This window comes from Chlamydotis macqueenii, chromosome 2 (assembly GCF_036417535.1).
Source record: "Chlamydotis macqueenii isolate bChlMac1 chromosome 2, bChlMac1.mat, whole genome shotgun sequence".
Classification (NCBI taxonomy): domain Eukaryota; kingdom Metazoa; phylum Chordata; class Aves; order Otidiformes; family Otididae; genus Chlamydotis; species Chlamydotis macqueenii.
Genome location: NC_141557.1, coordinates 21,108,545 through 21,127,122, shown reverse-complemented (window position 1 = coordinate 21,127,122; position 18,578 = coordinate 21,108,545). Strand labels below are relative to the sequence as shown.

The window sequence follows — 18,578 nt, the reverse complement described above, 5'->3', positions numbered from 1 at the left end:
GTTTACTGAAAATACTCAGTATTACTAGCTGGGGTTTTTACTTTGTTTCATTGTTTCTCCTTGTACACCATGAATCCAAATGAAAGTTCAAAAAATTCAGTACAGTTTACCACAAACAGCATTGTAAAAATAGCTTTGCTGCACTCCAAGAAATTTTGACAAACTGACAAAAGTTCTTGCAGTAATCTGCCAAGGAAAGCACACTTGCTTAAGGTATATAATACAATACATTATCTTCCAAGAAATGATAAATTAAAATAAGAGCCAGAAAATTAGAAAAGAAAGCTATTAACTTTGTCTCCTCAAAACTATGTCTATTATTTTGCCAGATATTTTGCACTTTATCAGCTATAATTTTCTTTTTTATTTTTTCCTTAGACTAACTGTATCGCAATGACAAAAAGATCTGTAGATGAAGCAGGATACTGGGAAAACACTGATTGCCAGCACAACAAAAGCTATATTTGCCAGATGGACAGCAGTAAGTTTTATTTTTCACCTTCTTTGTTGGAAGACACTTACTGAACAATCCAACCAGATGAGTCCTCAGTTGTAAATGCCTGACTGTGCCTGTAGCAGCTGGGGTGAGGAAAGCAGGGCTACTTTCTCAGCTCAGGAATTCCAGACACAAAACCTGCTCTGTGATAAGAATTATAAAATGTTTTGGCTTTACGGCCTCTCCCCTAGCAGCATACCCACCAAGACTCAGAGAAGCTGACTTCATCTGCCTTGCAGACATCTACACTCACATCAGTTGCCTGCACATGGCGAGTAGACACTTTGAAGGCAGGATTCAGCTGCCTCATCCTGAGGCAAGTACCCAAAACCAGTTAGAAGAGCTATGTCTTCAAAACGCCTGTTCTCTCTGTTGACAAAACAGGAGTTTAGCCATCTCTGCTTTATGCAATTAGCCCAGATATAGGTACCTGGATCAGGTTATTTTGTATATGGAAATACAAAGCTTAAAGACAAATCCATCAGTAACCTCCACCATGGGTATCTTAGCTAGCTAGACAATACATTAAAATCAGATTCCCCACCCTCACCCCCAGACCTAGCCTGCCCTCACACGTGCTCCACTGGGGGGTCGATTAAGGTCAGTTAAACCAGTTATTTTGCTCAACTGTCTCTAGCAACGCTTTTATATCACAAGGCCAGCAATAATCAGACGGGCAAAAGTTCTACTTTTCTTTGTACGTCCTCAGGGTGGGAGACACATCCGGAGCACAGCTACACGGCAGAGTTCGCAGGAATAGAAACAGGGAACTGCTGAGCAGCAAGTAAAAACACAGGAAGAAGCCACAGCTGGGCCAGATGTTTCATGGCTCTGTCCTATGCAAATACAGAAAGCTGCATGAGGGCATCACCAGCAAAAACAATTGCCAGGGCATTTTCAACACTGAACAGAACACAAAGGCAGTTTTTGTTCTTTTTTCTGTCCCCATCATTAGGTCTTTGTCTTCTACTTCCACATATATCATTAAAGGTAAAACTACAGTTTCCTTTTTCATTTAATCCTATATGGGAAAGAAGCAGCAGCAGAATCACAAACTTTCTTAGAATGAAATTCACCCCTATTTTGAGACCAAAGTGATGTGGGGATCCTGCCCTGTGCTTGTACTTGGGAGGAATTTCACCTGCACTGCAGGAGGGGGACCTAGAGAGCTCTGGAAGGAGAATCACTGTGTGACCAGCATTCACATAATTTCACAGCTCGTCCTCTGCTCATCCCTGGATACCCAATTTACCTTATAGTTACAAACAATGCCAAACAATACCATTAAAATATGTGCTTTAAATAAGAAATGCTTTTACTTGCTGCTTGTGCTGCCACGCTACATTCATCTGTGACTTAAAAGTAACGCTGCTATTCAGGCAGTTAGTAATTGTCACCGTTTTGTCCCCTTCCTCTCAAATTTATACAGAGCCTGAACTGTTTCATGCCACAACTGCTCCAGACTCTGATTTCATCCATTATGGTAACAGCAGCTATTTAATCATTCCTTCTAAAATGAATTGGGAAGAAGCAAGAAAAGCCTGCAAGGAGAAATCTTCAGAGCTTGCCAGCATTCTCGATTACTACAGTAATATATTCCTGCTGCTGCAGGCAGCGCAATATGGAGCGCCCTTATGGATCGGGCTCAACAGTGATGTGGTAAGATTAATAAATTGATAGGTGGTGCAATTAAACTCTATGACCGGATTACTATCAGCAGGGAGAACTGTAGCATGAACAGATTCAGGAACCTAGGGCTGGTGGACAGCACTCACTTAATTTAACTTCATTGATCTTAAAATCACTAAACTCTATTTTAGGCAATGGAAAAGGATGGGAACTTGTGATAGCACTGACCTCTTTTTACTAACTCTATGGGAATCTTAGAAACTTAGGTCAAACTACCAGGTTAACTTTTAGATGGCCATTTTTAGGAGAGGTGAATTCTACTCAAAAGCACCAACAGGGTCATTAAGGGTCATGCCTCCTGATCATAGGCAGCTTTAGCTTTTTCATTACTTTTTGGTTCAGAAGGTTCACAGGACATACCAAGTGCACGCCTTGTTACACCTGCTAAGTCCCAAAGACTAAAAGCAGCAAAAGCTATACTGTACCAGAAGAAGTTAATATGGAGATCCAGGTCCACCACTGTGTAAGGGAACAGTCGAGTGAGCAGCAGTCATTAACTCTGTGAATGAGTGCCAGAATGAGCTTCAGCTTCTCTAGTGAGCATGCAGTTGCTCAATGCACTGACATGGACAAAATGTTTTACACTATTACCATCTAGCAACAATTTAAGATTTATTAATGGTGTGAGGTAAATCAAAGTTTGATTTTAGCAGCACTTAATCCCTAACCAATGTAAAGATTAACAAAGTGATTTAGTAGAATATGTTGTGATTAGAACGGTAACTTAATTACAGATTTGAGAATTCCAAGATTCACGCTAACTTATTACAGGCTATCCTTTATCAATATATATGTGTAAGCAGAAAGCACACAACCACAGATAGAGATATTTGGATCCAATAAAATATTTATGTAGAGGAGACTAGCCTATAGTCAAAAGTTCCCTCTTCCTTCTCGAGTTTAGAGTAAATACTCATGATGCATCGGCATTCCTCAATGGGTGATAATTGAACCTTGAGAAGTCAAACTTCATCCATGACATGCACTATCACGTTTCTATTGCATTGCTCTTTGAGCAGACAAAACTACCTTGATAATAAAAAAGAGCTCTTTCATCAGTAATATTCTTCTTAACTAGTGATTGTTTTTACTAATTGGGATTTCACATTGATATATAACATAGCAAGACGCGTCTGAAATTCAGTATCCCTAGGGAGAACTCGCAATCAATGTTGTGTAAAAACACATTATGAGATGCAGCAGCACTCTGATAAAGCCTCTTAGAAGGCTACATTGTCTGAGACAATGCACTTGCTGCTGAACAATATGTATTTCCATGATTCTGACAGTGTCTCTCCCTACCAGACAAAATGTTTGATCTTAGAATGTAGAAGTGATTGGTAGTCACCAACCTTGGCATGAATCCTCCTACTTGCACAAGTTCACAGGACATCTCTATCCAAAACAAAATAATAGTGTTTAAGTCCACTTGCTATCAAAGTTGTTTGCTTTTACAGTCACAGAAACATGGTTTAGAAAGCAGTTAAAATTCCATTACGATCAATTTTGGACCACCAGACATATTCTCCTGGTCTTTATGAATGAGCTGGCCCTGCTGTTGCAGAGTGAAGCTTTGTGGCTCCTCCTGTTCCCCAGGCAGCAATCTTGCCCTGATGGTGCCAAGCTCAGGAGGGGCTTGCATACCTGGCCTCTTGACATATCTATACACTAGAGTGGGATCACACTTTAGCCCTCAGCTCTTAATGTCAGCAATATACCATCTGGGTCTGTTCCCTTTTCCTTGTAATTCTTCCAATTCTTCCTGGAAAAAAAGAAAGGGGAGAGAGGGTAAGAATAAACAGACTCAAGACTTCCTACTCCTCCACATTTTTCCTTTGCTTATAACAAACTAATATTTTTCTCAGATTTTCTTAGTGATAGCTGCAGTTTACTCCTGAGTGTTTCACCTAAAAACTGTACTTGAGCTTATGGTCCTTGTTTGACAGCCACACCCTGAGACCTGCTTCCACTGAGATTTCCACAGGTTTCATGTTCCTGTGGTCGCATTGCTCTTCATGCTGACCTGACTCCTCTGGGACGGTGATTCCACATCACAATGTTGCCCGACAAGTGACTGAGAACCAGCAGTACCCAGGAAGAACCATTTAGCCTTCAAAACACCTTCATGAGCTGTTACAGCATGGGAGGCATACTGCTGCGTCTTACTTTTACGTTGCTGAGTCCTGATTCAATTAATATTTTAACAGTACTAACACAAACATACAAACCAAGCTCTATCTATCACTGTGAAAATGTACATTTGTACAAATCCACTTACCTGAAATAGCAGATGACAGCATAGAAAAATTATGTTAAATGTCTGTTTCAATTTTAGAGTTATGGCTATTACAGATGGACCGATAAAAGGAAATTAAACTTTTCTAACTGGTACTATGGTGAACCAAAACAGAAAATAGCCTGTGTCTATCTAGAGCTCCATGGGACCTGGAAAACAGCACCTTGTAATGAAAAACATTTTCCTGTCTGCAAAAAATCTGAGGGTAAGCTATGGTGATGACTTTCAAATTTATGGTAGAAGCCTTGCAGGATCTGCTTTGATCAAAATACAAATTTCTAAGTATATATTAAGGAAAAATAAGCCTGGGTATTTAATATCAATACCTTTATTTTGCATGAACAATGCTTTATTTTGATGGAGTTGTCATTCACCAGGCAGGATACTGCCATTTCACTGGACTGGGGTGATAACTGCCACAGGAGTTATCCTACACCACAGGCAGACAGCACAGAGTGTGGGGGTACCAAACATTTCACTTCGAGTCTAGAATGTGAAACTTTTTGCTGACAGGGATTTTGTGGGAAGGACTGTAATCAATGAAGTCCACCGAGTTTAAAATAAATTTTGTTCCTTCAACATAAGCAGTGTTTATTTAGCGGTTATAGCTTCACTGTTACTAGATTCTGGAAACTGGGGAAAGAAGGAAGAGTTTTATCTGGTTACTCATGCAGCAGTCTGGTGGCTGCTGCTAATGTATTGTGGTGTTGGAAAAAAAAAAATAATTCTGTTTTCAGCTCAAACAAAAGTTCGTACTTCTATGGGTGTCACTGAGGAATATTAGAAATCAAAAGCTACAGGCAAAACTTAGGATAGGACTGAACTTTTTTTTTTCTCATTTGTATTAGAGCAATCGCCGTTAACTCTAGGGACATGGAGTTAATGGAAATTCTGAGTTTCTTTTGATCTGGTTTTGTGTAGTTTTTATTTAATTTCTTTTCCAGGCCATGCTCTGAACTTCAACTCTATTCATTTGCAGCTTTCATTTTAAAACCGCATGTGCTAACTGCCAATGTTACTGTTTCTCTCCCTAATGTCATCACTTGCAGAAAAATGAGGGGCTACTACACAAATATTCAATGAGTTTCAGACTATCAATTATATGCCTTATCAGAGTTAAAGCTGTTCAGAAATTTTATGTAAGGATTATTATCTTGAGGACAATATTAATGGGAAATTTCCACAGTAAACTATGACTTAGATGATATTTAAAATCAAATCATTATTTGAATCTCTTCAGGGTTTGGGAGTTTTCTGGATTTTCTTTTCCTGCTTTATACAGTATCTTTTATTTATATAAATTTGTTGGTTACAACAAAATAAACTAGAACCAAAACCACCTGAACACTCAGATATCCTTGAGACAGTCCAAGTTTTATTTGGTTGATAACACAGAAGAGTGCAGGCTCACATTGAATGATTCAGCTGTGACTGAGCAGTTCTGCTCCTCATTGTGACTCTTGACATACGCACTGATAATTCTGGCACTGTGCACCAAAGAATATTTTAAATACTTTTCAGAAAAGGGTTTTTTTCTAAACTTGCTTTCATAGAACTGCAATCCCTACTGAATGAAAACATCCATAATATCTCATTTCTTCTAGATATACTTCCTTCTGATCCCCCACAGGATATTGGAAAATGTCCTGAATCTGATTACATGTCTTGGATTCCTTTCCGAAGTCACTGCTATAACTTCAATGCCAATGAAATGAGCTGGGCTCAGTCAGTGACTCAGTGCGTTCAATCAGGTAACTATTATTTTTACCCAAAGATAGGATTTCAATATTAACATTAAAAACTAATCACTTTTAAAAAGTCTTGAAAACTAATGCTGCAAAATCTACACTACACTAATGCTATAAAATCTATAAAAAAAAAGGAAAACAATGTAGAAGTAAATATCATAATAGCCATCACTTATTGTTAATATAGAGTGTGTGATCCGAAAGGGTCTGCCTGGAAGTCCTCCCTCTACCAGCAGGGCTCCCTGGCTGCCTGCAGAGCCAGGGGAGGGCAAACGCTTCCCTCCCTCAGCTTGGAGGCATCTGGTCCTGGCCAGGATCATGAGCTGCTCCTTGGCCCTCTTCCACCTACGCTGCTGGATCATCAGCTACCTCATCCATGCTTCAGGAGGCTATGAAAAAGAAAGAGAAGCACTATACTGCCCAAAATAAATGAGTCCTTTTGATGCGTATCTTTTTAGATCCTCTTAGCCATCTTCCTCCACCACCATTGCCAGTAAAATTAATACTTTAGTTTGAATTGCAAAGTTGTTTGCTGTGCAATATTACATGCTACATAATATCCTGTCAAATTTATGATGAACAAATGAATAATAATCCATAATACCTACGAAAAATATTATCCAATCACTTGAAAAGAATGTGCTTTTTGCCTGGTGTTCAAAACCATAATCTTCACTGTGCTTTCCCATCTTTCACTTCGGAAAACATTACTCAGTCTGTGCTGTTCCTCTACAGATGAACCTTACTTTCTGAGCTGTAAATCCTTGCTTACTCTCTACTAGTAGGAGAGATTTTATTATTAACCTTGTCCTATAGCAAAGGCTGTAACTAGCAGTAACTTCTGCAGCAGTGGATACCTCCAGTCATCTTCTGTTGGTTTTCTTATAGGTGGTACGTTGACTTCTGTGGAAAATCAGGCTGAATCAAACTTTTTAGTAGAGCATGCATATTTACACACAAGCAAGATAAGTGGCTTTTGGATAGGAATATACAGAAATGTAAATGGTAACTATTTTAACTTCTATAAAAAATCATAAATAGACTTCATTAAATGCACATAAATATGAATAAGATACACTGTTTTTTAAGGAGCTGACTGAACAACAGAAACCAGTTAAAAACAAAAAAAGATAGATTAATAGCATATAAACTAAAAATTATTGGAAGTTGATGATTTTAACCAATAGATGTGAAAGGCTGTAGAAAATAAATTGGCTTGGCTTCCATTATGGGTCTTGGATATTGCATGGGTCCACCAGAGGGATAACAGCATGGGGACTGCCTCAGTTCAAATATCTTGTCTATCTGTTCAGTAGCAGGATGTGGAGAGGTGACAGAACTATCTCTTGAGAGGCATAACACAGAGATACTGTTCTGTAAGAAAGTGGGATATAACGTGTAATTTCAGCTATCCATACCTGAGGCAATCACAGTCCTCATTTCTAAATTTGAATGATCCAGGAATTGCTGTAATTGAGTATAATTTTGCATAGCTGCTTACAGTTGCAATGTCACCACAGACCTTCACAGAAGACCACAGCCAATGACATGTATCTGTCCCTGTGACCTCAGCCCTCCCTGAGGATGTCTCCTATTCCTGGTCTGTGAGAAAGCATTTCCCATCATGTTTGCTCTGTGCCTCGGTGGGGAATATGTCCTGGCTGGCTCTCATCTTCTCATGGCTGGGAAGCAATCATGTGGGAGTTGTGGGTGTCTGGCTGGAGCCCACAGCATGGAGCTTCTCTGTATCTCTGTATGGAGAAAATTAGGCTGCTGGCTAACAGAAAAAGTCCAGTGGAAAACATGCACCTGGAAGAAAACAACATGAATGTCAATCCACAATCAGTCAGAAAGGATTTTTTTTTTAGATTCATTTAAACTCATTGATACTTTGATTTTTTTTTGTTTCAGAGATTAAGCAAAAAAAAGAAATGTTTTAATTTTAATTAAACATATGTTCAAGCTTTACAGTAAAAATGGCTTGATTTTGAATGAGTGCTGCTGAAATAACAATTTAGAAATTTAAAAAAAAGAAGCTTAGCTTTATTAATTTTTCAATTTGATACTTTAGTCCCCTAGACAAAAATATGGGGACATGTAAATTAAAACTAAGTTCTGATTGGCAAATATACAAACCATAATTTGGAAAAGTAATTATATTGTTTTTAAGAAGAGAATCAAAAGAAATAAAACACATCAGAAAGTAACCACAGAGGGAATTTTTGGAGAAAGTAGTATTGCTTTATTACACTGAGTAAAGTAACAATATTAATATTAATATTCATGAATGTTAGTGAAGATCTTTGATGTGGATCTTTGTGTGTTGCTATTAACATTTCCAACATTAGGGCAGCTGCTTTGGCAAGATAACAGTGCCTTAGGCTTTGTCAACTGGGGTGAAGGACAGCCCTCGGAGGACCAGCTTGATTACTGCGTGGAGCTGTCTGCGTTCTCCGGCTACTGGAGTATCCTTCCTTGCTCTTCCCAAAAGGGTTTTATTTGTAAGAAACCAAAGAGTAAGTGACTTCATTAATATTTACTCTTGGTGTTTATGGTTTTCTTTCAACAGTAATAACACAATATGGTCATTACAAAAGACCAACATAAACAGTATGTTGTTTTTTACAGACTTTTTCTTAACACCTGCTTCAGCATTCAGACAAAAATAATATGAATATATAGAGTGTTGTTTTTTTTTTTGTGTGTGCCCTGTTCATGCTTTATTGCTTCATAACTTCAGATTTTCCTGCATTCTGTGATGTACATTCAACTAAAAACTAAAGATGATCAATATTTTCTTGAAAATTTTTAAACTCCTTTGTTGTTTTCCTCCCCTCCAACATACACACATATTTTCTTGCTAACATTTGTATTCCCTTTCTATGGAACAAGGATTGCATCAATAATTTGCTTTTCTTCCTCTTGCTGTACTATGGTACATGCTGTTCCTGTAAGAGATGGATGAAGCAATTCAATTTAAATAATAACAGAACGGAAGTGATCCAGAGTGCACATAGTGACCTTTGAAAATAGTAGAAGTGTTTTGGTTAGCATTTTTTTTAATATTATGTTTCTGTGTAACTGAGCACCATCTGCTTTAGTCAGGAAGCAGAAATACCAGAATATCATGAGCCAAACAGCCTTGCGGTATTTTGCAGTTTAACTGTTAATTCTGAAAAAAAAAAAAAAAAAAAAAAATTCCTGCCCTGTTTTGCAACCCTGAGGTTCGGGATGTTTCTGAAGTTCTGTCCTTTCCTCTCCCAGAGCAAAGCTGCAGCTGGTGGGGAAAGTAGCCGTACGCATTCGTAGTGGTGTCAGAGCATGTACTGAAAATGAAAATTCTCTTTTTAGGAAAATTCCTAATTTTCTTTGGGTAGTCAGAGCGATAGATACTACCAAAAGCTAATTATTTGTTAACAGATACATTGGAAAGCAGAAACTCAGTGTCAACACACACTTTTTTTGTTGGGTTTGACTGTGAGTGGCCCCTACGTGCAGTGACAAAGTACAGAGAATATTCTCTGGCACCAGGTGCTCCAGCAGAATGGGGTTTCAGCACAGGCAAATACTACATTGCCGTGAGCTCTGCTTTCCTCAAAGGAGCAACAGAACACCTACATTTCCTTCATGCTTACAAACATGCCGGAGTTTAACGCGTTGCCGTGCTTCTGCTGCAACAACCCGGCTCCTGGCGCTTCCTACGCTGGAACGCACACCCCGACTCTCCCTGCAGCTCCCGCTGCCCATGGGAAGATCTGCTCTTGCACTGGCCACCATCCAGCTCACACCCAGCGCGCCAAGAAAAATCTTGCAGATGGCGCCCTCTTTGCACAGCTGGGAAAAACTGCATAAGAAAGCTCGAGCTTATAATGTAATTACAGATGCAATGAATTATGGTAAATTAAAATCTGCTGGGTCTCAAAGGAACAGTGCACAGTACAGGAAAGCTCTAATTTCCTCAGCTTTGATCAAGTTGTTCCCAGTCTCCGCTGGCACGCAGACCCAGTGAAGAGGGTAAGACTTGGACTAGATGATCTTTAAAGGTCCCCGCCAAGCCAAACTATTCTATGATTCTAGTTATTAACAAGAGGAGAAGACAGAGTCCATCTAAAACAGTCAGAAACTACCTGTGCTTGGAGATTCTTTGGTTATTAAAAAAAAAAATAAAAAAGGGGGGCTTTAATATGAAAAACACTGCAGATTTATTACAGTGAATATCAGGTTAGAAATCAATCACACCTTTTCATCTCTGTTAATTTAGCAAATGTGTTTCCAGGAGCAGCAATGAGGTAACTTTGATGGGCAGGTTACCAGACCTTTTTGCTAATATGAGACTGTCAGGATGAAAATGTGACCTTTTTAAATTTTTACTAAACATTTGTGTTTATCTTTGACAGCTACTCTTAAAGCAGCTACAAATCTGGAAGGTAGGATTTATTTTTCTTTCCCAATAGTTTCAAAAAGACATGAAAAGAAATACTTGTGTTTTTTCATGAATTGGTATTTATTACTTATTTATCTTCTATATATTTACTTATATGAGTTTAATTTACTTAGTTGCCATTTAGTTCATTCCCAGCATAATTTGGCAGTACCTAAAAGACACTTAGAGCATCCTAGGATAATGAGATGCTCTGGTAAACTGATCACCCCCTCTTCGCTCCTTCTTTGGCATATTAAGATCTATGAGGCGGACTGACACAGAGACATTATGATAGATTTTTAATAAAACTCTTAACCTAAAAACCTCATACAATAATATCTACATCTTAATTATCATCATTTCTTTGCCAATCCTTCTATCCTTGTCCCAAGAGAACAGTGGAAGAAGGCCAGGACATGTTGAGGTTATATTCCACTTCCTTCGTAAGTGTGGGTTGCTGATTAACCACTTGGTAATTAAAGAGGAAATCTGACCAATAGTTTTTTGTATTCTTTACATGTTTTTATGGCTACAGTACATCCACTTCTATTTGCTTTTTATTTATTTACAGGTGCCAAAAAGGACAAAGCACATAGTCATATGTGGATGCCACTTATTCTGGTCCTCATCACTTTATTAGGGATGGGCCTCATAATTTATTTTGTATTCAAGATCAAAACTCAAAGTGAGACTGAAAGAGAGGTGAGACGGTGCAGCACACTGCTAGAATACAGCTGTGTCCTAACTGGAAAGGACAATGAAAATGATTCTACCAACGACAATGAAAAAAATGAACACAGCATCGTCTAATGGGATAACACAGTTAAACTATATGGTTAAGCTTAAAAAAACTCTAGCTGGAACAAAAGAAATCTTAGTGAAAGTTACATGCGTCTAACAGACACTATGAACTAAAATTAGCAATTATTCCTTTGGTATGGATTAAGAGCTATTGCTCTATGCTATTCAATAAATACTCTCAAGACTAAGACCCAATACTGTATAAAATGGCTAATTAAATAAGCATGACAAATAGCAGAACTACTGTGAATTTAGATTTAAAAGTTATGGATTAATACCCTAGCTTTCTCTCCTGCCAGTGATTTGCGGCAGCATCACATAGTGAGTCAGGTGCAGCCACATAGTGAGCGCTCTGCAGAGCACTCAGCCCCACAGCCTTCAGAATATACCTCACCACCGCGCGCTGAAGGGTGCACACTGCTGCTCAAGTAAAATGGTGTTTGGAATAAACAGAGATTTACATGAATTGCTTTTCCCCATTATTGACCCTGTTTTACATTCTTTACACAAGCATCTTCCTTGCCGTACTGTTATAACCGAAATGCCAGTACTTGTCCTTCATTCACTGCTTCAACTTGGATTTTGCAAAACAAGTAAATATTTGCAAACACTCAGTCATATTCTATTTGAATGTTTTGTATCAGTTATGAATATGAGACTATATCAATAAAGGATCTACATCTTACATAATAATACTTCAGTGTTGTTTAATTAGCGTGCAGAGATGTTTTATGGTTTGATGATCTAATGAGTCATTTACCTTAGAGAGAGGCTAACAGAAGGAAATACAGAAATACGAACAAGGCATATGACTAAAAAGAAACATAAAGAAACTACAAAATAAAGTGGATGCCAAATAAAGCTGGAATCATCCATTCTTGGCTTTATTTCACTTGATTGCTCATTTTAGGATGCCTTCTCTTACTATCCTCCAACGTTCTGACAAATGAACTGATGACTGGGCACTGTATCCACGCATTAGGCCAGTAAGGCAGTGGGGCACATCACAGTGTCTTGGAAGTGAAATGCCTTAGAGGTTTACTGTGCTTTTTAAGTTTTCTATGAATTCTATGTTGACTATGACAGACTGAAGAAAAAAAAAGAAAAATATATCACGGATCTCTGGGAAAAACAGACCTTTAGAAAGTGCACGAGAACTGACTATAGGAGAGGTCATTGGGAAGGAGAGATCCACGTGATAGTGGCTTGTTGCTTTATAGATATTGCAGTGAAACAAAACATATTGCAGAGGATAAGGAATGAAGGGCATTCTGTACTCAAACTATTTTTATTGACAGTTTCCTTGATCTTACAACCTTTTTTTTCCTTCATGTAAGTTACAACACATACCCATATTTATCTTTTTTTTATAGATGAATTGTATTCAGTGCTATTTGATGGCTAATAATAAAGGCAAGGCAAATGAAAAGAGAAAACAGATGAAAAAATCCCAAATCTAAAATGATATAATTATTTATAATTTTGATATTTTGATAGTTGGTATTGGTAACATTGCTCTGAAGACCCTATACTCTGTAAATGGGTTTCTTCTCTCACATTAAGTGACATTTTGCCCTTGCAGAATATATTCTGAAATTTGTCTTCATAATAAAACCATGAAAAATGAGAGAAAATTCTAAGGGCAATTTCTGCTGAATATCTTTCCTCCTTTTCCTTCAAAACAAATATGGGATTTTGCTACAGCTCATTTGTAATGTTTAAGAATATACCTCTTTACTTATCTCATTTACACCTGGTACAAAGAAAAAATTATTAAGTATTAAAATTAATTTGTCCTTTATGGATTGAATAATTTTGAAAGGAAATTTTGTTGCCAAATCCCTGCTTAACAGAAAAAAATTGTAAAAATTTGGTTATTTATTATTGGTTTTCCTGAGATTAATTCACATGAAATAACAGCGCATTAGTTTTACCAGTTGATAAACCCGGAAGGATAAAAGCCAGGTGTACACATAGTGCCCAGTTTGTCAACTTACCGAGCAAAGTTAAACTGTCCCTTTTGGGTTAATTTTTTACACTGAAATAGTCAAGATTGCTTGGTGCATCAAATTAAATGAATGTATCTTCTGCAGCAGTGAAGACCTATCTGGCCAAGATATTTGCATGTATTTTTTTCTGAGTTTCCCAGATATATATGTATGAGACTTAAAGTACACACATCTGAAGTCCACTCCGTGCTTCTTTGGCTTTGATGGGCAGGACTTCACAATCCCAGAGCAGAACAAAGAAAATTAAAACTAATTCAGCATAATGATGTTGAATGGTTCAAACTTTGCCACTTGTATTCAAATGGAAGGAAACTTCACTTTCAGATGCAAAGTTTGAATTTTTAAATTATTTATAGATTTCAAAATAACACACATGACAGGATATTTCCTTATTTGGAGCTCAGAGTTTTCTCTTTCGACTAAAACTCTCAAAAACTGAGAAGGAGCCAGCGCCAACAGGTTCCTTAAGGACTTCTACTGCAGCAATTAATTTCAACTCATCTCTGTGAATAAGAAGAAAGAAATGAAACACTTGACTTTTTCTACGGTCTTAGTTTTCCTCTCTTTCGTTCATATTGCTTTTCAGACACTTGGTGAGTCTTTGTTTTTTATCCCCTGCAAAAGTGGATGTGAAAGTGGGCATTTCTGTTGTCTTGCTTGATTCTCAGGCTCTTTAAGATTTTCACGCAGCTTGACTGTCCTGCATTTCATATTCATCCTAACTGGGGTGGTCCACAGAAGTTTAAAAAAGATGCAGGTAAAGAGATGTTCGTTCACTGTTAAAGAGCAGGGAAGAGTCAAGATGGGGTAAAGCTGGGAATCAGAAGTCAAGACAGAGTCATGTATGCAGATAAAGATTTCCTTTTGGATACAATTTAATTATTTGTTATGTGCGGTCTGTGAAGTAGATGGCCTTCACAGGCCATTGTCCTTGTCCTTGTGCTCCATTGTCCTTGTGTGTATATGGGAATGAGTTATGAAAAATTAAAAAGAAAAAGGAATTAAATAGGGTACTGTATGTGTATCTCCTAGCCTTAGGATGAGGTTGTGTGGGATGATATGGAGCTTGTGGATCAATGTGAGATGTAATACTGTGGCTGAGCAGATGCCAGTGAAAAAAATATTTAAAAGATCAGAGTCAAGAACAGCCCTGGAATAACCACTATGCCTTTCAGAGAAAGGGTGAGAGGCATATTTAAGGCTCTGAAGTTGACCAAGGACAGATCACAGTTCCCTTTTGATGTAAGGATGGTGATAAAGTTCAAGGACATTTTTTCTTTATCCTTCAATTCATTAGACTTATGGAGGAGTGGGGTACAAATCATAGCTTCCAAAAGCAGGCACTGTGCCATGCGAGCTGTGCCAGCACTAACCTGTGCAAAAAGGGGTTATTCCCTCTGCTCTGTGAGCTGGAACCCAAACCCACGTGACAGCCCAACCACAAACCTCACAGTTTCTAGTGAGAAGTCCTGTTAATAGACCCAAAAATACCACAAGGGGCAACAGCTGAAACCTAGGGCACTGCATTAAGCACTTATTTAGCAGTAAGAAGCAAAATATTTAATAAGATTTAAAGCTTTCTGTCTCAATGGGCAAGGAAAGAAGACACTAAGTCTTAGCTCCAAATTTAGATTTGAAGAAGTGAAACTTCCATAGATTACTAAGCTGGTCAAAATAACACAGGGCTTTCTTGGGAGAGCTCAAGCTTAAATACAGATACCCTAACCAGAACTATTCTTTCTATCACAGAATTCCCCAGACACTTTCTGCTTTGTTCACTACTCAACATTGGCTGTGCCCCAACATCCTACCCTTGTTCTACAAATTTACATTTGCGTTCGGAAGGGTATCTCACTGTCCATTTTGTGGTTATTCTCTCAGATGGATACAGGGGTGATGTTACATCAAAGCAGGCAGCTATGTTCACAGATTGATGCCCAGCTCTGAACAAGCTGCCTTACATGTTGGAAGTGCAACTGCAGTATTGGGCAGCCCTTCGTAGCAGGGCCTACTTGTCTTAATTGATTACTAAATTAGGCTGCCTATAATCCTTTGGGGGCATTAGCTAGCTTGTTTAAAATTCAGATATTGCTTTTCCTTAACAATGCACAGGCACAGAGGCACACACCTGTAGTATCTTTATATACTGTGTTAGTTCTTGTGAGAATGTTTGTGATTTGATTGTGTGAATTATGTTGACTTCTTACGATAGATGCACTAACAGGTGGATACTGGAACAAGGCAAGATAACAACTCACTGTTCCACAGTTTTTCATCCTCAAAAAAACCCCCATAAACCATAACAGAATATGCCAATTACAGCAGCAGCAAGAGTCCCAGAAGGCTCACTCATTGTGTTAAGCACAAATGCAATCCCATGGAGATGTATGCAAAATGAGCTAAATCTATAGGGCATGAAGTGATGGCAAACTTCCAAATCTTCACTAAGGTCTCTTTTAGAAATCTCAAAAGAAATGTGTATTTCAGGAGGGATTTAGAAAAATAAAATCCACCATACTCATGAAAATGTATGTGCATTTTATATTCCTCTGTACTGTATTTACATCATCTGCACCTATTTTTCCTTCCCAGAAGGAAATAAAGTCTTGAAAATACTGTTTGATCTTTGCAAAAGTGAATCAGATTTATAATCTCCTGACATGAGTCAGATCAGCATAGAGTCAACAGCACATCTCTTTCATCACAAGCTCCTCTCATCATGTGCTCATCATAAATACAATAATTCTGATTATTTTGTTTTACAGACAATGAAGTATTTTTAATATACAATGAAGATACTAAGCTCTGTTTAATTGCTCAGAGTCCTCATGTGGTCAAAACAGCTGCTTGCAACAAAAACAGTGAGTTACAAAAATTCAGGTGGGTGTCTGATCACCAGGTGATGAGTATGGCATTCGCACAATGTTTGGGAGTTCCCTACAAGCAAAATCAGGCTAAAATTTCTTTGTACCCCTGCAACAAGAAAAGCAAATTCCAGAAATGGGAGTGCAGAAATGCAACCTTAGCAATCCCAGGGGAAGATTTATTTCTCAGTGCTGGCAAAAGAAAAGAAGACAGTATCGTGCTGAACACAGGATCAGAGACAATGAATAAATGGAAGATCTATGGAACCACGGATGATTTGTGTTCTAAAGGCCATGAAGGTAAAGTTTAAAGGTTAACCTTGACTGTGTCCTGAACCCACTTGTTTATCTCACAGATAGGGTCCTTTGATTTCTGCTCCCCTTAGTGTAACATCGGCTGTTCCACCTCAGGCGATGTTGGACTGGAGGATGATTCATTCACACACTCAGGCCTGCGTTCCTCCATCCATGCAGTATTTTAGCTTCAGAGAGAATGTTGTATGTGCAAAATGTACATTTTATTTTCTTTACTTTTAAAGCAAAAGGTGGCTTTAAGGTATTTTTAATTGTTAGCTTTGATTAAAGCACTTTATTTAACCGTATACTAGTACTCGTGAAATTGTATTGGATGAAAGACAAAAATTGTTGGATGAAAGGCAAAAATCTTTAACTTTAATGCTCCTATAGTAAACATAAGGAAATAATTTCATGCACACTACCATTCAGTTCCTCTACAAGATTTCAGCTGACAAAAAAATTTGCAACATTTAACAGTTAAATCAATGGCTTATTTTTAGTGAATGACAGGAAGTTAAGCTACATGAAAACCAAAACAATGCTATTTTTAGAAAATAATTTTTAAATATATAAGACAAAAATCACTACAGTTTTTTCACCATTCTTGACTACAGTATGAAATGGCTCTATTTCCAGTCATTCCTGTTGTCAGTATCCTAAGTAAATGGTAAACAGCAAGAGCTACCCAGGACTTCCTTGGAAGACACTGCTGGTGACAGTAGGTCCCCAGTTACACTGGTGTAACACTTGTAACACTTTCTGCACATACCCTTATGGAAAGTACAGATATGTAGAGAATTGAGTCCCCCAGATATCTGTACCTATATTATTATTTCTGTTTTGCCCCCTCAGATCTGTTTACACTGCTCGGAAACGCCAACGGAGCTCCATGTGCCTTCCCCTTCCAGCTGAGCGGCAAATGGCACGCCGGGTGCACGGCTGCCGGCAGGTCAGACGGCTTGCTCTGGTGTGCAACAACCCCCAACTTTGACGCGGACCATTTGTATGGGTTCTGTCCAACTGGCAGTAAGTCCCAAATGCTGACACAGGTGCTATAACACAACACTGTTAGGTAAATACATCAATACTGAGATGCTGTTACCAGTATGGAAGGGAAAAACCTTATAATGACTTTATTTTACTCAAAAATGTCTCTGCCATGCCACAACATTCCTTACACAAGAAACAAAAAAAAATGTATCCTATGAGCCTATAGTCAAGCTGAAAGTTGTCTGGGTGTGTCCATAAAGATTAGTATGCTTTAAATATAACTGCATTCAGCATAAAATAATCTGAAAATTGAGATGCTACTGTCGTAGTTTATCCCTGCTCAGGACCACACTACGCAGTCTCTCTCTCAGTCCCCCCACCCTCCGAGAGAATAGGGAGAGATAATATAAGGGAAAAGGCTTGAGGTTTGAGATAAGGACAGGGAGAGATGCTTAAAGTTACCATTACAGGCAAAACAGACTTGACTTGGAGAAAAATAATTATTTATTTATTATTAACATCAAAGAGAACAAAGTAACTTCCCCTCACCCCTCTCTCTTCCTGGGCTTAACTTCATGGTCATTTTGTCTACCTCCTTCCCCACCTCACTAAACAAAACCAACACAGCTACACACAGTGTAATTCTCCCTCCTCATTGCAGTTTGGAGTAACAGTAGTATAACCTTTTCTACCCATGTAAATCCCTGTTCCATATCACAAGATTGGTTACAGACCACAGAAGGATGTAGTTAGTTTTTTGAAAGACATAAAATAAGAGAATTGTCTCACAGGGTCTTACTGAAATAGCAGCATCATCAGCCTTTCCCTTGTAATGTTTCAGATAAATGTATATACATTTGAGCATAGGATGAATACACTCAATACAGTGTTAATGAAGATTTAAAGGTTTTAATGAAGAATTAAAAATGCTGCCTCAGACCTAATTTTCCAGTGCTATACCATAA

The 18,578-nt window shown here is 38.2% G+C and overlaps 2 protein-coding genes across 2 annotated transcripts in view; both read left to right on the top strand.

The window, feature by feature from the left end:
• Positions 1-12,087, top strand: part of LOC104478052 (macrophage mannose receptor 1-like) — a 37,245-nt gene extending 25,158 nt beyond the window's left edge. The window contains exons 22-29 of the mRNA XM_086742200.1: positions 379-481; positions 1,926-2,155; positions 4,521-4,686; positions 6,086-6,232; positions 7,118-7,234; positions 8,578-8,745; positions 10,627-10,656; positions 11,224-12,087. Of these exons, the coding sequence (XP_086598326.1) occupies positions 379-481; positions 1,926-2,155; positions 4,521-4,686; positions 6,086-6,232; positions 7,118-7,234; positions 8,578-8,745; positions 10,627-10,656; positions 11,224-11,462 (1,200 nt within the window). The 3' untranslated portion in view covers positions 11,463-12,087. The remainder of the gene's footprint in view (positions 1-378; positions 482-1,925; positions 2,156-4,520; positions 4,687-6,085; positions 6,233-7,117; positions 7,235-8,577; positions 8,746-10,626; positions 10,657-11,223) is intronic.
• A 1,877-nt stretch (positions 12,088-13,964) lies between these two features.
• Positions 13,965-18,578, top strand: part of LOC104478051 (macrophage mannose receptor 1) — a 34,174-nt gene continuing 29,560 nt past the window's right edge. The window contains exons 1-3 of the mRNA XM_010118307.2: positions 13,965-14,055; positions 16,228-16,626; positions 17,476-17,649. Coding sequence (XP_010116609.2) covers positions 13,986-14,055; positions 16,228-16,626; positions 17,476-17,649 — 643 coding nt within the window. The 5' untranslated portion in view covers positions 13,965-13,985. The remainder of the gene's footprint in view (positions 14,056-16,227; positions 16,627-17,475; positions 17,650-18,578) is intronic.